This window comes from Mesoplodon mirus (genome assembly GCF_964341445.2).
Source record: "Mesoplodon mirus genome assembly, chromosome: 4".
Lineage (NCBI taxonomy): Eukaryota > Metazoa > Chordata > Mammalia > Artiodactyla > Ziphiidae > Mesoplodon > Mesoplodon mirus.
The window spans coordinates 48,279,719-48,298,593 of NC_138979.1; the positions used below are offsets into that span (position 1 = coordinate 48,279,719).

Sequence of the window (18,875 nt, forward strand, 5' to 3'; positions counted from 1 at the left end):
GTGGTTATGTATAACAGTGTATTAGTCACAATAGGCAAAGTGCTTTTAGAGCTGAGGCTCTAAGAATCATTAGTTTAACAAGCAATCATGAAATTTGGTAGCTACCACTGTATTAGTGCCACGGGAAGTAAATGATATGCATTCTTCTCCTTTAAGAACTTTGCCAGCAGGGCTTCCCTGGTGGCGCAGTGGTTGAGAGTCCGCCTGCCAATGCAGGGGACACGGGTTCGTGCCCCGGTCTGGGAAGATCCCACATGCCGCGGAGCGGCTGGGCCCGTGAGCCATGGCCGCTGAGCCTGCGCATCCGGAGCCTGTGCTCCGCAACGGGAGAGGCCACGGCAGTGAGAGGCCCGCGTACCGCAAAAAAAAGAAAAAGCAGTGGGTACTAAATTGCCAAGTGAAAGGGTCAGGCAGCTAAGGAGGGAAAGACCATGATAGTGAGGGTGACAGTGGGAGTTCTTAGGGAAAGGCTGGCCCGGAGCTGGCTTTGCAGAAAGGATAAGATTTAGACAAAGTAAAGAATGGGAAAGGAATCCTAGATATGGTGGAGGGTGTGAACAAGGATTGGGAAGTAGGATCTATTTAGCATTTTCTGGAGCTGTGCTTGGTTAGGTTTCTGGTTTCAGTGAGGGAATAACAGGAGAGGGAGGTTGAGGGATTTTGAAAAGACTGTACCCTGAAGGCAATGGGGAGCCCTGGAAGGTCGTTGAGCAGAACAGTGAAGCATACACAGTGTTCTCGAAGGGGATGGGAGTAAGGGCAGGAGAAAGGGGGCCTGAATGAAGCCTCAGCTGGGCTGTTTCCAGGGACAGAGAACAGGAGAGGCGGTTGTGAGATCAAACATTCTATCCTTTTCATGTGTTTGTTTCCACTTTCTCGTGCTTAACATCTGATGCTCAGTAAATGCTGGCAACATTCTTTGTAAGTTCCCAGCCCTTCTAAGGCCTTCCTTTTAGATACAAGCTCAGGATATTCTTTCTTTTTTTTTAAATTAATTTTTATTGGAGAAGAGTTGCTTTACGGTGTTGTGTTAGTTCCTGCTGTACAGCAAAGTGAACCAGCTATATGTATACATATATCCCCTCTTTCTTGGATTTCCTTCCCATTTAGGTCACCACAGAGCCCTGAGTAGAGTTCCCTGTGCTGTACAGTAGGTTCTCATTAGTTATCTATTTTATACATAGTAGTGTGTATATGTCAATCCCAGTCTCCCAATTCATCGCACCCCCCAGGATATTCTTAAAGTTGAAGGAAATTTGACTAAAATAGTGGGTGCTTTACTGGCTTTTGGTCTGTTTAAATCCAGAGAAATCCTTTTTCCTCTCCTTCCTCTAAAACCATGTTTCCCTTTACGATATTTGCCGTCCTTACTGAGGGTTCTCCAGGTGCTGGGTGCTGTGCCCGTGCCTTGCATGCTTTCTTTTGTTGTTTTCAGGGCTCATGAGGCTAAGTGGCTGCTTAGGGTCTCGAGGCTTGAAAGAAGCGTGGAGCAAAAGCCCACCTCCCACCTGTTCCCATCATCCCAGCATCGGACAGTGAGGGTGGTAAAAACACCCCAAATGTTTGGGTCTCTGTGCCCAAGTTTAAAAATAATGCCACAGTGTCTCTTAATATGAGTGAGGATTTATTTCCACCTGATCCTCTCCTGACCCTCCTCCTGAGTCCAGGATTCAGATGGCCCAGCTTGGTGTTCTAAATGTGTCCCACAGGCTGATGTTCTAGCTCCTTGGGCACTGCTGTGTGACTGCTGGTGGCTGAGTGCCTACAGTTAACAGTAGATCTGGGCCGAGATGGAAAGGTGTTCTCTTGGCCACGGAGGCCAGGATAACCCAGCCCAGTGGAAAGACCATTTGTTCAACCCAGGCAGCCAGCAGGCAAGAGGAGAGCTGCCCTGTTGCCTTGGCAACTGCAGGGTAAATCCCAGTGGATAAAGTTGGAGGCTTCTGCAGTCATTTTCAGGAACTGCCCCCGAGTGGCTGGCTCACACCTGCTCCTCAGTCTGCACCAGGGGGATGCAACCACCAGAATATGAGCCTGGGAAATAAGGCTGCTTTGCAGTCAGCACGTGAAAGATCAGAATGGGATTCCTTTCTTTCTTTTTTTTTTTCTTCTTTAATTAAAATGATCCTGGTCTCAGAACTGCCTCCTATTGTAAAGACTACTCAAAAACCCAATGTGTACAGTTGGTTAATAATAATTTTCCTTTCTTGTGACTGAGTATCATTTTTAGTACTAGCCAAGAGTGTGTGCTCACCAACCCCTTTACAGCCCAATGGTAAACACAGGTGATGGGGTTAAATATTATTATTAGTGATCATAAATATCTCTGGCTTTTCATTAACCCAGAAGGCAGCTGCTTCTAATCCTGAGAGCTGGCTCAGGTCACGGGTGCCTCTGACATAAACCCACTGGAATCTGATACTGTTATTTCCGATCAACGTGCTCAGGGTTTAGCATTCTTTCAATCCAGCTGTGATAACTGTTGCCTTCAGCTCCCCTTCTGTTTTTAATTCGCCTAGAAGGTTTTTGTTTGGTCTACTTAATATAGATGAAGGGTAAACAGCAACGTAAAGCGCTAAGCTTACATAAAGAAATGTTTTCTCAGCTTCAGATTTACTTCCCTGGTCCAAAGGAGGAAGCTGGCTAAGCCAGAGGCCATTTCTTTCTCTCTCTCTCTCTCTCTCTCTCTCTCTCTCTCTTTTTTTTTTTTTTTTTTTTTGTTCCCAGTGTGGGCTCAGGGTGAGAAGAGTCTTATTTGGAATATTCACAAGTCATGGGGCCATTCCTGGGGATCACAGTATTGAGGGAGTCGACTGAAACACTTGTGGGTTTTGGTGAAGCCCATCCTTGGGGGTATTGTCCATAGCACCACGTGGTATTCCTTGTGTACGGCTCCACATGGTGTTTTTTTAAAATTTGTTTATTTCACACTTAATTTATTTTTTAAGTTTTTATTTTATATTGGAGTATAGTTGATTAACAATTTTGTGTTAGTTTCAGGTGTACAGCTGGTGTATTTATTTTAGAATTCAGGGTCTGGCTCTCCTTTTTGAAGAACTGAAGGAAGCCTATCATGTTTGCCAAAAGATTGAAGGAAAATTGACTGTCCGGTGACAGTAACTGTTAAGTTTTATGGTCTCACATTTGTTCCTTCCTGTTCTTCACTCTGATTTATTTTACACTTCCCTTTTAATAGCCATCTTTTGAGGGGATGTGGTAGGGTATAAATAATTACTGTTTTGCTTTGTTTTTCCTTTGGAGACTCACATTTGCCTGGGGCGCTCCTGGGAGGTCTTGAACCCGCAGAGACCTCCGGGATGCTGTTTCCTGAGTGCCCCTCTGTACTGCGAGGCTCATTTCCTGGCAGGATCCAGAATTTCCAGTCAGTAGCCCTGAGGGAGCAAGACCTCGGTCGATGGCCGCTTCTTTAAGTTTGTCCTGAACCCCAGCCTGGGCCCAGCGCCGTGGACCCCTTGGCAATCTTTAAATCCCTCCCCAGCGCTTCTCTGCCTCATGCCACTGGAGGTGCTTCTTCCTTTTAGGCTCCGAAGGCCCCCCAGAACTCCTCCTACTTCTAGGTTTTGCCCTTCACTGAGGGACCTGGGAGGATTAAAGAGGCTCAGACGTGGACACTCGTAGTCACTCTGCACCTGTCACCAGGGGCTCTTGGTTCTTTCTGTTTCCCTCCTCCTTCCTCAGGCCTGGAGCACAGCTGTGGAAGTCACTGCCTGCCTCCCCACGCAGTTGCTGTACAGCTGCCACGAGCCCCTGGCCTCTGCCCCCACGGCCTTTTATTGCCTTCTGGTGGATTTTGGCCTCACCCCCCCCCACCCCAGCAACTAAAGTTCTCTCTTTCTCTCTTCCTCTCTCTCGACAAGCCTCCAGGTCTTCCTTATCCCTTAACTTTTGGGGAAATCATCTCCCTTCCCTTCTTCTCTTTCCCTTCCTGCTGCCTTCTGGGCCCCGAGCCCTGGCTTACCGTCCCTCTCCTGGGCTCTCTCCCACTCCCGTGCTGCCTGCAGCGTGGGCCTGCATCCCTCCCTCCCTCCCTCCCTGGACAGTCTCCTGTCACACTCCCGTCCCGCTGCAGTCCATCACCTGTAACTGTTTCCTCCTCGGTGATTCTCCCCCTCGGTCTGCTAACAGCTGTGGGCATCTGTCTTGCAAACCCCTTACCTGAGCTCCCCTCAGCCCTCGGCTCAGAGCTGTCATGTGTCACGCTGCGGTTCTAGAGAAGAGGGGCTTCCCTGTCTCTCCCGTCTATGCTGAGCCTCCCAGAGCCATCTTCCTGGCCAACCTAGATGCATCTTCCTCTGTCCTCGCCCTTCTGGGCCTTTGCAGCAGGTCAGTGTCCTGGTTTTCTCCATACCTCCCCTAACGAAGTGGAGCAAGGTGGCCTTCCCAGGGCACGGTTCTCCTCATTCTTCATGCACTTCTCCTTGGTGAGCTCATTTGTCCTGTGGCTTCAGCTGGCATCACCCAGTCTCCACACCTGTATCTGCAAACTCCCCTGGACTCTAGGGGTACTTAGGGATGTTAATAGTACCCACCTCATCAGGTGGTGGTGAGGATGAAATGAGATAATGCTATAAAAATGCTCCAGGCTTCCTTTGTTAAGTGCAATGCACATGTTCGCTGTGGTCACAGTATTATAATGGGCCCTGTGTGACTGCTCCCTGTCTGCCTCGCCACCTGAGCTCTTAATCAGTCCCCTTGCCTCCCCGCGTGTCCACCTCAGTGCTCTCGATTCTTCCAGCGCTCCCTTCCTCTTCGCGGTACGTGGGCCTCTCACTGCTGGGGCCTCTCCCGTTGTGGAGCACAGGCTCCGGACGCGCAGGCTCAGCGGCCATGGCTCACGGGCCCAGCTGCTCCGCGGCATGTGGGATCTTCCCAGACCGGGGCACGAACCCGTGTCCCCTGCATCGGCAGGCAGACACTCTCAACCACTGCGCCACCAGGGAAGCCCCCTTTCTCTTTCTTAACTCCTGCCTTTTCTCATTAGCGGTCCCTGGCTAGGAGAGCTGCACTTCTTTTCCTGCCCCGTCCCCACCCTGCCTGACTCTGACCTCCCACTCAGCTCTGAGATCTCAGCTCAGCGTCTCTTGCTCTGGAGAATTTCCTTGACTCTCCCAGTCTGGGCTGTGACCACTGCCGTGCACCCCGTGCCAGCATGCTGTCCTTCCCCATTGCAGTAACACTGACCACAGGGACAGGGCTTGTTCATTTGTCCCCCACGAGCCTATAATGAGGTCAGGTACTGTCACGATGTCCAGCCTAGGGCTGTGATAATACAGTCTGAACGAATGCATGGGCCCACCCCATCATTCCAAGACCACCCCACCCCCAGCACTCAAACATATGTGTTCACAAACACACACTTGCTCTCACCCTGACCGAGTGGGTCTTTTCTGGGGACGCTCCTAAAGGTCTGGAGACATGGAATGGCTACTGTAGCTGAAAGATGGAGACAAGGGCCTTAGAAGGAGGGCCGCACAGCGCCACACGGCGGGCGGGAGGCACCGAATGTGCTTTCACTGCATTGTAGGCCAGCTCCAAGGGCCTACAGGCCGCCTTTTTCAGCTTCCTTGTTTAGAAATGAGGAGTCCACATGCCAGAGGTAAGGCGACCAAGGTCACATGTAGGTGGATGCAGAGCCAGGAAGAGAAGCTGGGCCATTGCTCCCTGTCTGTGTAATTGCTTCCCGTCGCGGTGAAAGTTTAGCCGTGTCCTCAGTGAGGTCCTGGCCTCTGCCCAGCAGGCGTGAACAGAACAGTTTCCCCCAGGAGGCACATCGTGGTCCCGTGGCCCAGCCCTGCTGACGACCTCTGTAGGGGTGTTGGCTGATTCACAGCCGTGCTTGGAGTGGGGCTGTGAGGCTGCATTCATTACCCGTGGACCTGGTGCTCCTAGAGCAGTTAGAGGAATTGTCCAGGGCCCTCTTTGCAGCATGTGATTTTCGAGGGCCCGGGGCCAGGCGGGGGCGTGGAGCCAAGGGAGGAGTTTTATGTGCTCTGCTTGCTGGCCTGTGCACGACTGGCATGTTTTCCCCTGCTGCGTACAAGGATGCCCTAAGGAGACCAGCTGCCTCCTGGATCTTGGTTTTTTACGTGACAGCTGTATGTAGACCCTAAGTCTATTCGAAGCCTTTTCGCTGAGTTAGCCTAGAGAGCCAGAGAAGGTGAGGTACTGGGCCTTGAGTAGGCACGGCCTGTGTTCTGATCCTTCTCCCTCCCGAGATGTGGATAACTGCCCCGGACCTCAGTGTACGCTGCTGTAAACTTTGGAACCCCTTTGACTTAGAAGCCTGCCAGTCAGAAATGCAAAAATGTAAACGTTTTTTTGGACCACACAGGTTCACCCTCCTCTGTGGGCAGGTCACCCACTCTGGGCCAGCCACACCACTCTGCTTGTCACTCTGTTCATACGCTGTGGTCAGGACAGTGGGAGATGCAAGCCTAGCCCGTCGTGGTGGCGTCTCCTCTCATTATTCCTCAGGCCTTGCACTCCAAGTGGATGGCAGGGAAGGGGGTGAGCTTATGTTTTACTCACGAGGGTGCTTGTATAGGATTTGGATTTGTGAAAATCCAAATCAAGGCTGGTCAGGGTGAGACTGTTAACACGTGCTCCCCAGGCATCCAGGGACTCCTGTGTGCACACCTCTTACCTCTCTCGGACCCGGCCTTAAGAAGGAACAGGCAGTTTTATTCTCCTGGCTCACCTTCTTAGTTCTCTGGGCTTCTTCAGGTTGCCCTCTTCTGGACGGTCCTGGGAACAGGGTCTGGGGCCTCTGCCTCCGAAGCGCATTTCACTGTTGCTAAGGCCCACTGGGGATGGGGAATGGAGACACCGATAGGCAGGCGACAGGGTTTCTTTCCAGATGCCGCTCAGCTAGGCTCATTTCCTATTAATATAGAAGAAATCCTCGGTGAGGCTTAGCCTTTGGCAGGACACCTGGAGTGTTCTTGCTGACTTCTGTTTTTGGCATAAGAAGGGAGAAATCTAGCAGCATCTGAGATATGCTGACTGCAGAAGCCTTTGCCGAAGCTCGAACTTGTAATGCAGCAGCCAGCAGCTCAGGGGAATACTAGCTTCCCCTGTTACTACTTGTGTAGATCCCTGGCAAGTTGGGTGACTGACTCATCCCAGTTTGCCTGGGACTCCCTCAGTCTTAGCGTTCAGAGTCACGTGGCCTGAGCACATCCTCAGTCCTGGGCGGGCTGGGATGATTGGTCATGATCCAAGTTGATTAACTTCTCCAAGCCCTGATGTCCTCAGCAGAGATATTACCTGCGTCATAGGCTTGTTGTGGGGATGTCATAGGATAGTACAGGTGGAGTGCTGAGCAGGTGTAGCGATTCCCTAGGGCTGCTGTAACAAATTATCAGTACCATAAACTCGGTGGCCTAGAACAACAAAAATATGTTGTCTCAAGTTCTGGAGGCCCAAAGCCTGCAAGCAAAGTGCCAGCAGGGTCGTACTCCCTCCAGACCTGTAGGAGAATCCTTCCTTGCTTCTTCCTAGCTTCTGGGAGTTTGCCGGCAATCTTTGGTGCTCCTTCACTTGTAGATGTCTCACTCCAGTCCTCCGTCTTCACGTGGCATTCTCCCCGTTTCTCTGTCTTGCCTCTGTGCATGTCTGTCTCTGCATTCAAACTTCCCCTTTTTATAAGGACACCGGTCATACTGGATTTGAGCCCGCCCTAATGACCTCAGTTTAACTTGATTACCTCTGTGAAGATCCTATTTCCAAATAAGGTCACATCTGAGGTTCTAGGGGTTAGGACTTTAATATGTCTTTTTGGAGGGGACACGATTCGACCCATCACTGCAGGGTTAACTTGGACTATTACTGGTATTTGTATCATTATTGTTGCAATCGTTGAGAACTCAAGAATATCTAAGGGGCGGCTCCAGTATTCAAGGGGAGAAGACAAGAGGCCCCCGTCATAAAGGGGAGCTGACTTGGTTGTTGGAATTCATACCTGCGAACCATTTCAGCACAGAGGCTATAGGAACATCCCCTCTAACCTCTGGGCTTTTGCACTGTGTGGTGTAGATGGAGCAGATGCGGAACGAGCTACTTCAGGAGCGAGCCGTGAAGCAAGACTTAGAGTGTGACAAGATTTCCCTGGAGAGACAGGTGAGGGCAGCTGGCCCCATGAACCCCTCCCCCCACCCCGCCATGGCTTTGGACTAGAGCCCCTTGGTTGAGCCTTCTTTGCACAGCACCCCCAAGAACTCTGCAGAGTAACTCACCTGAGAGGTACAGGTGTTTCTGAGGCCTCTTCCAGAGAGGTTATTCCCACAATATTAAGCGTGCTTGTGAGTTTAGCAGCTGGGGAGAGGTAGAATTGCAAGTGTGGTTTCTAGATCCTAAAGAGGGCTAAATTCGAATGAAAGGAGAATAATAAAGAACCAGTGTCCTCAGATGCAGGAGTTGCTAACAAACCTTACTTGAATCACTATTTCTTTTACATGCCATTCATGTAAGTTCTTCACCGAATATGATGTAGGATATTGCTGAAGGAGCCTATTTCTCCTGTCCCACCCCAGTAGGTTTATTTATTTATTTATTTTGGCTGTGCCGCACAGCACATGGGATCTTAGTTCCCTGACCAGGGCTCAAACCCACACCCCCTGCAATGGAAGCGCAGAGTCTTAACCACTGAGCCTCCAGGGAAGTCCCCGCCTCAATAGGTTTATAAAAGGCCAAGGTCAACCTCATTTGTCTGACATCCAGTAATCTTAGGACATGCAAAGATTTCACTCAGGCTTCTAAGCAATGTGATAGAATCTCTTCTTTTGGCTTGCCAGGACATGAGTGCAAAGCTTTTCCCTGGATACATCCCCAGGTCTTCTGGGGCCACACATCCTAAGGTGGAAAGCAGGCTTACCGCAGTCACTGACCAAACAGTGCCCCACCCTGTGTTCTGCTCTGCTCTGCACAGAGGGCCCGGCAGACACAGCCCCTCACAGCCTCCCTGTCTAATTCCAGAACAAGGACTTAAAGAGCCGGATTATCCACCTGGAAGGTTCCTACAGGTCCAGCAAAGAGGGGCTGGTGGTGCAGATGGAGGCCAGGATCGCAGAGCTGGAGGACCGTCTGGAGAGCGAGGAGAGGTGAGACGGGCCCAGCCGTGGTGCAGAGGCCCTGGTGGGTAGTGGGCATCACATTACAAAATGCTTTCACACCTGTATCTCTTCCCATCCTCGAAAGCCTGTGAGGAAGGCAGAGCAAGTACAACCTTGCTGGAAAATTGTTTCCATTTTATAGATGAGAAAACTGAGACCCACCAAAGTAAATAACTTGAGGAAGGTAGCCTGGCAGAATATTGATGTAGCAGGACTAAAACTTGGGACTCCCCACTGCTCAGTTCTTAGCTGCTCCTTTTCCCATGCCTTAAATAGGACAGGCTGCCTTGTAAGCTACTGAGTTTGAGCTGGAATAGAGGTAAGGGGGCCGTCTCTGCTCTGGGGGGCCAGGTATATTCAAGCAGAGACTGAGTGGCCATCTGTCAGACATGGGCATGTGGGTGGAAGGGACACAGGATCAGATGACTACATGTGATTCTCTACAGCTTGTTCTCAGACCACAGCCTGAGGGCCAGTACCAGGTTAAGCTTGACCAGCCTCAGTTTTTTTTTTTTTTTTTTTTTTTTTTAAATTTTTTTTTTTGGCTGCATTGGGTCTCTGCTGCTGCGTGTGGGCTTTCTCTAATTGCGGCGAGCAGGGGCCACTCCTCGCCATGGCGCGCCGGCTTCTTGTCGCAGTGGCCTCTCTTGTTGCGGAGCAGGGGCTCTAGGTGCATGGGCTTCAGCAGTTGTGGCACGCAGGTTCAGTAGTCGTGGCTTGCGGGCTCTAGAGCGAGGGCTCAGTAGTTGTGGCTCATGGGCTGTAGAGCGTGGGCTCAGTAGTTGTGGCTCGCGGGCTCTAGAGCACAGGCTCAGTAGTTGTGGTGCATGGGCTTAGCTGCTCCGCGGCACGTGGGATCCTCCCAGACCAGGGCTCGAACCCGCGTCGCCTGCCTTGGCAGGCGGATTCTTAACCACTGCGCCACCAGGGAAGCCCCCAGCCTCAGTCCTTACTCATGGCCCCTCACCTTCCTAGAAGCAGTGTGGGTGTGTGTGCATAGAGTACTTTACATTATCCATTTTCAGTAAGACTTTTGGGACTGGGCCTTTTTGCTCCAGGGCAGCCTGGAGTAAACTCCAAACATTCACAGCCTGGCAGTCTATGACCCACTGCCTTACCAAGTAAAGCCCAGGACTGGGAGCACTCAGAGCAGGTCTGGCTCCGGCTCAGCCTCTCTCTGGCTCTGCAGCCTTGGGCAAAGTCCCTCCCCCTCTCAGAGCCCCTGTTTCCTCATCTGTCCAATGAGCAGCGCTGTCCTACTGTACACTTGTGAGTCTCTCTGACCCTGCGTCCACCAGGCAGCCCTGGGCTGGCCTCCCGGGGGGCTGGGATGAGACGGTCCTCTGTTCTGCTTGCCCCGCTCTTCCAGGGACCGGGCCAGTCTCCAGGTCAGCAACCGCCGGCTGGAGCGGAAGGTGAAAGAGCTAGTGATGCAGGTGGACGATGAGCATCTGTCGCTGACTGATCAGAAGGACCAGGTGCGGGACCCTCTGCGAGCTCTTTTAAGATTTAATGTCTCGGGCCGGGGAAGCGAGAGGGAGGGGAGGCCTCGGCGGGCAGGCAAGCGGTGAAGCTGAGTGGACTGAGTCCGCCCTTTCCACTCCACCCCTTACGTCATGGAATGGGGCCTTTAGAGTCCACTTTAGTAGGGGATTTCAGCAAACTTCAGACCCTGAACTTGGCTTTTAAAAAGTAGAATTTTTGGTCTTAGAGTCTCATCTCCACTTTCCCGTGAGGCTGGTTGCCCCCTTTGCCACACCTTGGTTGCTAGGACAGAAGGGGGCTGGACCACTGGCCTCTCCGTGCTGGGCTGGGCGACCCTCTGGCTCACGGCCTGCCTTCCCCCTGCAGCTGAGCTTGCGCTTGAAAGCAATGAAGCGACAGGTGGAGGAGGCTGAGGAGGAAATAGACAGACTGGAAAGTTCTAAGAAGAAGCTGCAGAGGGAGCTGGAGGAACAGATGGACGTGAATGAGCAGCTGCAGGGGCAGCTAAATTCCATGAAGAAGGACTTAAGGTGGGCACGTGCGGCGACCCCCCCGGGGCTGTGATGGCCCTGACGTTTGAGGGGAGCCTGATGCTTTCAGAGCGCTCCCACTCCTTTGTCTCAAGCTGATCCCTTGTTGTCACCTTTGGGGTCATCCCATCCTAGGGGTGAGAGCGGCTGTATCCACTCCAGTTGCCCCACGTGATCAGTAGGGTGTCACATGTGTCATCCTCGTACCATTGCCCCGGTGTCAGCTGGGCAGGTATCATCCCTGTCAGGGATGTCAGACTAGCTCACACCACCATGCAGGGAGCAGCTCCTGGACCAGCCCTTAGGGACTCCTGGGTTAGGGAGAAATGAGATAAAGTTGTGGCTGTGTTCTCAGGAGGACGAGGATATCCCAAACCTGGTCTCCGGAGAGAGCTGCTCTCTCGAGCTCCCCTGCCATGGCCCTAAGGATGGGGGATTAGGTGCCGGGTTGCTTTCCCTGCCTCAGGGTCACTGCCTGGGACATTGGAGTGAGGGGTTGAGTTTAAGTTCACACCCATTCATGGAGCTGGGCCTTTCTTGGAGGCCGACTGTGACCTGGGGCTTTTTGCTGGCTGCCCAGGTAGTTCTCTTATAAATGCCCAGAAGACTGGAGCCTGTTGAGAATCCTGTAAACAGGGCATGCCTATTGAGAACCCAGCCCCAGGCTGGCATTAGGGGGCAAAATTTAAGGGGACACCAAAAATCTCAATCAAGATGCAATATTAAAAAAAATTAATGCAAACAACCCATGGTGAACAAGATGATAAAATTTTAAATTAAGATGGGATTCATGGCAGCACCCTGCTGAGCTATATTGGAGCTTGAGGCAGAAGGAAAAATCAGTACTGTTGACCTTGCCCCAGCCCTGCCCAGCCCACCCTGTCAGCAGCAGCCTCCCGTGCTCTCAGGTGGGCAGTTTGCTCCCTGTTGCTATAGGAACTGGTAGGTGCAGACAAGTTAAGTTCCTGTGCTTATATGCCACTTGCTGGGGTGGAGAGACAGGCGCCTAGAACCCCTTCGCCTCCAGATCGAAGGTGAGCCCCGGTCCAGGGCCAGGAAACACACCGCCTGTTGTTTTGCAGACTTAAGAAGCTGCCAAGCAAAGTGCTGGATGACGTGGACGGCGATGACGACGACGACCTCAGCACGGATGGGGGGAGCCTCTATGAGGCGCCGCTGAGCTACACCTTCCCCAAGGATAGCACCGCCGCCAGCCAGATCTGAGCCCACTTCCAGGGGCCTGCAGCCGCCCGCAGCGGGAGGCGAGGAAGGGAGCGCCATCACCTCCTCTTCGTGGACCAGATAATTCCCCCCTGTGACGTCATGTCCTCCTAGGATCTCTCTGGCAGCACAGCGCTGGTAGCTTAGACAGCAGCTATTGCAGGGTATGCGTTGAGACGCCTGCAGCCACTTGGCAGGATGGAGCCCCCGTTCTGCACAGCTGTCTGCAGCACCATCTGCATTGCTGCTCCTCTCTGCCCTCCGCCCCCCCGTCAAGAAAAAGGGTCCAAATGCTAGTTCCTATTTAATAGCCATTGTGAAGCAGGGGGGATGCATAGGCTGTACATATTTTAAATCAGACCTTCTCACAGACTGCTGCTGTTCCATTTTGGAATGTTGCAGAGGCTTCGTGGGGTGGCTTGTTTGTAAAGTTCACACATCTCTATTGAGTATTATTTTTAAAAATACAAAGCTACTAGATTTTTAAGTATAACTGAGCCAGAGGCAAGAGGGAGAAAGTAAAGACCACTCTGGGCATCAGAGTTGGAAAAAGGAATTGTGGTGATAAGGCACAGTTAATCCTAAGAAGAGAAGTTCAAGTGGTCTTGGTAAAGAACTTGTTGATGGAGAGAGGGAAGTCAGAGGTCACTTGTATCCGTGGTCCTTGGTTGCTTATTTTATCTAGAATTTTGTTAAAATTTTTGAACCATGCTGAGACCAATACCAGTCACGAGCCGCAATTTCTTTTGCACAGGTGGAGTGGGCAGACATGCACGTACGGTTTTTGACAAATGATGTTGGTTTCCAGGGCCAGGGGTGGAGCCCTCCTGTCGTGTCTTTTTGGTCCTTTCCTCCCGCCTCCAAACAACACTCTCTCCACTGTCCCTGGACAGGGTGGTTACCAGGTGGGGACCGTGAGGGTTTGGGAGCAAGGTTCGTGGACTTAGGCTTGAGGAAGAGGCAGGTGATGTGCAGTAAGGTTATGGAGGAGATAAGCAGGCGTGTGTGAGCGTGGGTAGGAAGGAGGAGGTGGAAGAGGAAGAAGTTGTTGAAAGCTGGGGGGATGTGTAGGATGCCTCTGCAAGAGGCAGATTGAACAGGATCTCAGGTTTATGTCAGGAAAGGGAGGAAGGAAGCAGAAGTCAGACAGAGGCATGTCTGTGCAAACTGGAAGAATCCTGACTTCTGGGACAGAGGCACAGCGGCCGGCACCAGGCAGGAGGTCTGGGACTGGGTGAGGTCTGGGCAAGGCCACGTGGCTGGGATGGAATTTCAGGGAGGCACTGGGAGGATGCTGGGTATCCCGGCACTTCCTCTTGGCCTTCCTGGTGTCACCTCCACTGTGATGATCCCTAGGCACACACAGAGGCCAGGTCCAATCACAGCCAGTCAGGGCCGTGGCCAGGGAGGGAACCCTTCGAGTTGTGTGCATGTGAGTGAGTGTTCAGCTACCTCACAGTGTCCCCACATATCCTGGTAGATAAGAGGCCTGTGACCCCAGCGCTCCATGACAGTTGCCACAGGAAGCAGGGAATCTCAGGGCCCTACCTACCCCAGGTCACAGAGCGCACCCAGCAGGATTCAGAGTGATCAGCCCCATTTATGGGTAGGTGTCGTCGCCCCCCGCCGCCATGGGTGAGGCCCCAGAGCAGAAGAGCCAAGCCCTCTTCTACCTCTGCTGGGTGGAGTGCTTCTTGCCTCTGCTTACTTGTATGGAGAGATTCCTCCCTTTAGCCGTTCATTCATTTAGCATATATTTATTGGACATCCATGATATCCCAGTCTTTGGCACTGGGGACACAGCAGTAAATAAAGTGGATCACAATCCCTCCCTTCCTGGAGCACTGTCAGGGGAAAAGGGGTGATAGACAACAGTCACACCAATGAACACAGAGGCTGAGCCCCGGAGCCCCTCTGTCCTCTTGGGGAGGCAGCAAGCCTGTGGTTGGTTGACTGGCTCATTGGAACCCACAGGGGTTCTTCGACTCTCATATGTTGTTGAGTTCCCCGCTGCTTCCACCACCATTAGGAATTTGCCAAGAAGCCTGCCCAGCAATGCTTCCACCCGCTCATCACTACAGATTAGAGATGGGAAAAGTTGGGGGCCCAAGAACTTTGGGAGCGAGTCAGCATCTGTCTTGGTTTGTGAGAAAGTTTCTGCCTCTCATTCTGGCCAGTTCCTTTGGGTTCCTTCGGGTAGCCATGAGGCAGGCTGCAAGAAACAAACTGCCTGTGAAAAGAGAACAGAGCTCACCATTCAGAAGATCTGCATCTTTACCCTAAAATTGGAACGTTAAAAATGTCAACAAATGTGCCCTCCTGCGCTGTAATAGGGCTGGCAGTGAACTGGATGCATGCAGTGCACCAGGATGGGAGGAATATGAGCCTGGGAGCTGAGAGGAGAGATGTTTTCAAGTACCAGCTCATCTTACTGTGGTGACCTTGACGGGTGACCTTGAGAGGCCTGCACTCAGAGCGGCAGATGACGGGGAATGATTGAGGACCAGGACTCAAGGTCCTTGCCAGCTCTGACACGCTGTCATTCTTTGATCTTATTATGTACACATACATATTTTTTTCTGTTTGTCGCTTTAAGAACTAACCCTACTCAAGAGTATTTTCTTTAGCTAGTTTAAAAAGAAAAAAGATATTTTATTTAATAAACAAGTATGTGGCCAAATGCAGTGCTGAAGAGACAATCATCGTATAGCTTTATAATTTTTTTTCCTGCTTCTGAGTGTCATCCGACAATGCCGATAGTCTTATTTTGTTGGGTTTCTGCTTTCGGGTATGGTTTGATTGCCTAGGTTTGTCACCGGGAAGAGACATTCTTAGGCAGCTACCTCCATGTAAGTGAACTCCTGGAGAAAGCAAGTTTGCCTTTCAATAAACGGTATCACCCAGCAGGAATCTTGACTCCCGTTATTTCGACTCCCTTGTTTTCTCCAGAGCTTGGCTCCGTGTCTGCCAAGAAACAGCCCAGGTGAATGGCTGGAAGCTACCCAAGGTAGGGGAACTTGGGGCGTTCCAGGCTGGGACCCGTGTCTGAAATAGAAGGGTGGGGAGGGGGTAAGTGGGGCACGCTGAGAGGATTAATGCCCCTGGATGGTTGTGATGTTCTGAGAAATCCAGACTGCCCATTTCCAGAAAATGGCAAAAGGGGAAGTGTGTTGATAACTGAGAATAAACAGGCACCCCCTGTTTTTTCCTTGTTCCAAAACTGAAATGGGTTCTCCTGCAATCACAGTTAGCACATAATCTCACATGATCTGCAGCAGGCTAACAGCAGGTACCCTGGTCCATTTTATATGAAACGGGAGTCACTTCCACGTGGAAGGGACCTACACTGCTCATGGTCCTCAGTGCCATTCTCTGCCCTGTCCTCTGGAGGCTGATCCCTAAAGGCCCTGGGTCCCCCCAACGACTGATGACGACTCTGGTCAGGGTCAGCTTGTGGGAGCAGGTGGAGGTCAGCCTTTTTCTGTTGTTACCCCTCTTTTGTGCAGCGTTTCCAGCGGTGATGCAGCCGGACAGGACTGCACAGGATGCACAGGACTTGGGCGACCATACCTCCTCCTTGTGTCTCTGGTTCTAAAGGTGGTCAGGGCGGCCTGCTGCTGTTCCTCTGCGCCCCTCGGCAACCCTGGTGGGTTCCCCCGACACTGCCGTCCACCAGGGCATTTCTCCATTAAACCCTTTCGGCTGCCGCAGGTGGCTGCTGCTTCTTGCCCGTAGCTCTGACCACTGCCCCCTCAACGCCCCCAGTGATGTAAACATCTGGCCCATCCAGCTTGCAGCCCTTGACTCCCTTTATTCTGACTAAACAGAGCATCTCAAATATAGATGAGCTTTTCTAATTTTAATAAGTCCTCAAAGTCTTTGCATAAATTGTTTGCTTTTTTTTTTTTTAAAGAAAGGTCAGGATTTTGGGGGTGTAATTTTATCATTTGTAAGTAGAAGACACCCTTTTGGTCCTAGTTGCTTTTGAAACTGTATTTAAGCCTCTTTGGCCCCTGTGCCAGGGTCTTTGTGGTGAGCATAAGAGATCCTGAGAGGTTACCTGTCCCCTGTGCCTGTGGGAGGGAAGTGACTCAGGAGCTCAGAGCCAAAGGGAAAAAGTCCTTCCAGGCCCGCAGCTAGCTCCTTCCCCCACATTCTCGACATTCTTCCTTCTTTGAACTTGTGGATGGTTTCAGCGATTCTGTCTTTGTAGGAAGATAGTCATCAGTCAGAAAATTTTCTAAACTTTCAAATGACAGGAGAAAATGACTGGACAGCAAGTTCCTATCAGCAGCTGAACAGCCTCAAGTCCAGAAATTCCAGGCTTTGTGGAGGGGTCAGCAGGCCTTGGTCCTGCTCTCAGACCTGCACTGAAAGTCACCGTGGATGTTCATGTGTATGACCTGAGACCCAGCCTGTCTCCATCTGCAGAGCAAGATTTGAGTGTGTGCCCCATGCCGGGTTTGGTAAAGCTGGAAAGGGTGCAGTGCCCTTCCAAGAGACATTCAACAATGACACCTATTCTGTGGCGGTAGCTTTGCAAGTTTCCTACCGTGAGGAATCTCACTTGGTCTCACAACAGTTGTCAACAGCGCCCCGGGGATGGGGCATGTGATTCCAGAGATCTGGGTAAACAAAATTAAACAGTTTTACAAGCAAGGCAGAAATGTTGGCAGGTAAGGAATCTGAGGCTTGGGGAGGCTGGGCATTTTCCCATAGGTCACATGTGGAGTAAATAGCCAGCCCAAGGGCAGAACCTGCCAGCATGGGCCAGGTGCTGTTGCAGATACAAGGTTTAAGGCCCTGTCTAGGACCTTTATAAGCTTATAGTGTGATTACAAAAATGATTATCAAGCTAAGTGGAAATTAGATACAAATATTAAGTCCTTTGTATATTTATGGCACACCAAATTTGTCTGCCCTTGGGCTTGGCTAGCCCTCTGCCTATAGCCGGTGCCACTGGTTTCCCCTGGTTTTCCACGTACAATTCAATAGCTAAGTGTGTTGGCCACTTACTGCTCTATATTGGGCATTGTTGTAAACCCTCACTTGTATCTACTCACTTGATTCCTCTGACTACCCCCTGAGCAGGTGCTCGTGACAGAGGCAGAGGGAGTTACTAACCTTCCCCAGGGCACATGGCAGCCCATGGAAGAGCCAGGACTGGAGTCTGGGACTGCGTCTGGAGTTCACACTCGGAGCCAAGGAGCTCTGCTGCCTGCCACCACACGCACTGCCCTGGAGGACGACGGTCTTCCATTTGATCCTGTGTTAGGGCCTTCCAAGTCCTCCTGGTTCTTCGTCCTTCAGCTCTCCCCTTCATCTGTGAGTGTCTGTGCAACTCAATAGCCTGCTGCTTGCCTCCACTCTGAGTGCTTTCATCAAAGGCACAGAGAAATCAAAGTTAACTTCTGAAGCCACAGACTTGAACTGCAAGGAAGTGCTGAGAGTTGCCAAGGTTTAGAAGGTATTGGGAGTGGTCATACTGTGCTAGCTGAGACTATGAGGGAATGCAAACTGAATAACCAGAGGAAGCAGAGCAATAAAGAGAAGGGAAACTGAAAAGAGAAGCAGAGACACTGATAGAAAGAACGGGTGGTTGAGTTTTAGAGCTTTCTTGTTTTCTGAGAATATTGCCATTTTAACAATGTTAAATCTTTTCACCTTAATTATGGCTGTCATTCCACTTAATAAGTTTTCTTTACTATCTTTTGACAACTCTCAGTTGATCTGTGAGTATCCTTTGAAATGTTTTCTTGAGTTAACTTGAGTAGATCTCTAGTCTTTTCAAGCATATAGGTATTTGGGGGGCCATATTATGAATTACTTTCGATGCTAGGGCAACACGTTTTTAATTCTCTAGGCCAGGGGTACCTAGTAACTATTTCTGAGATGGAGAATAGTGTCATTAGAAGTATGTTAAATGAAGATTAATCTAGAAGGAGTATGTAGGAGAGATGGAGAACCGTTTGCTACTGTGATCTTTGGATCTCTCGTTTTGCCATTGATGCCCCCTTGGTGCTGTGCTAACCTGACTTATCTGGGCCTGATCTCGTGGGGTGATTTTCGGGCCACTCCACCATCTCCCTGTGTGGAAGGTGAACTTGGGCAACATCAGCAAGTCCCTGGGTTTGGGTGAGTCTCAGGGAACATTTACCTTCCCAACCCCCAGGAGACTTTGGGATGAGAACCTTCTTCTAGAATGGTATGTAACCATAATAATCTTCTTGTGTAATGCACCTTTCATATTAGTCTTACACTCAAAACTGCACTTGCAACCTGAAATCAGTAAGTTGTCCTCAGTGGGACACCATTGACTGTGGTCACTAATACAACCCCTCACCCCAGAGTAGCTCGTTGAAGAGTAGGGGGTGGTCGGGCTGCAGTCTGGAAACCCTGGATAGCAGTGGGCTGCCTTGTGGAGGTGACACGTATTTCTGCTAAGCTGGGTGGGCTTGGGCTCTGGAGCCCTGCCAGTGGGCAGGGTCCGACCTTTGTGCAGGGAGGG

General features: G+C 51.1%; 1 protein-coding gene across 5 annotated transcripts in view; it reads left to right on the top strand.

The window, feature by feature from the left end:
* The window catches only part of CGNL1 (cingulin like 1), a 163,755-nt gene extending 148,478 nt beyond the window's left edge, over nt 1–15,277 (top strand). For all 5 annotated transcript variants that reach the window (XM_082617716.1, XM_082617718.1, XM_082617717.1 and 2 more), the window contains 5 exons: nt 8,056–8,139; nt 8,995–9,119; nt 10,501–10,609; nt 10,983–11,146; nt 12,229–15,277. In XM_082617716.1, coding sequence (XP_082473842.1) covers nt 8,056–8,139; nt 8,995–9,119; nt 10,501–10,609; nt 10,983–11,146; nt 12,229–12,370 — 624 coding nt within the window. In that variant the 3' untranslated portion in view covers nt 12,371–15,277. The remainder of the gene's footprint in view (nt 1–8,055; nt 8,140–8,994; nt 9,120–10,500; nt 10,610–10,982; nt 11,147–12,228) is intronic.
* Nucleotides 15,278–18,875: the final 3,598 nt, after the last annotated feature.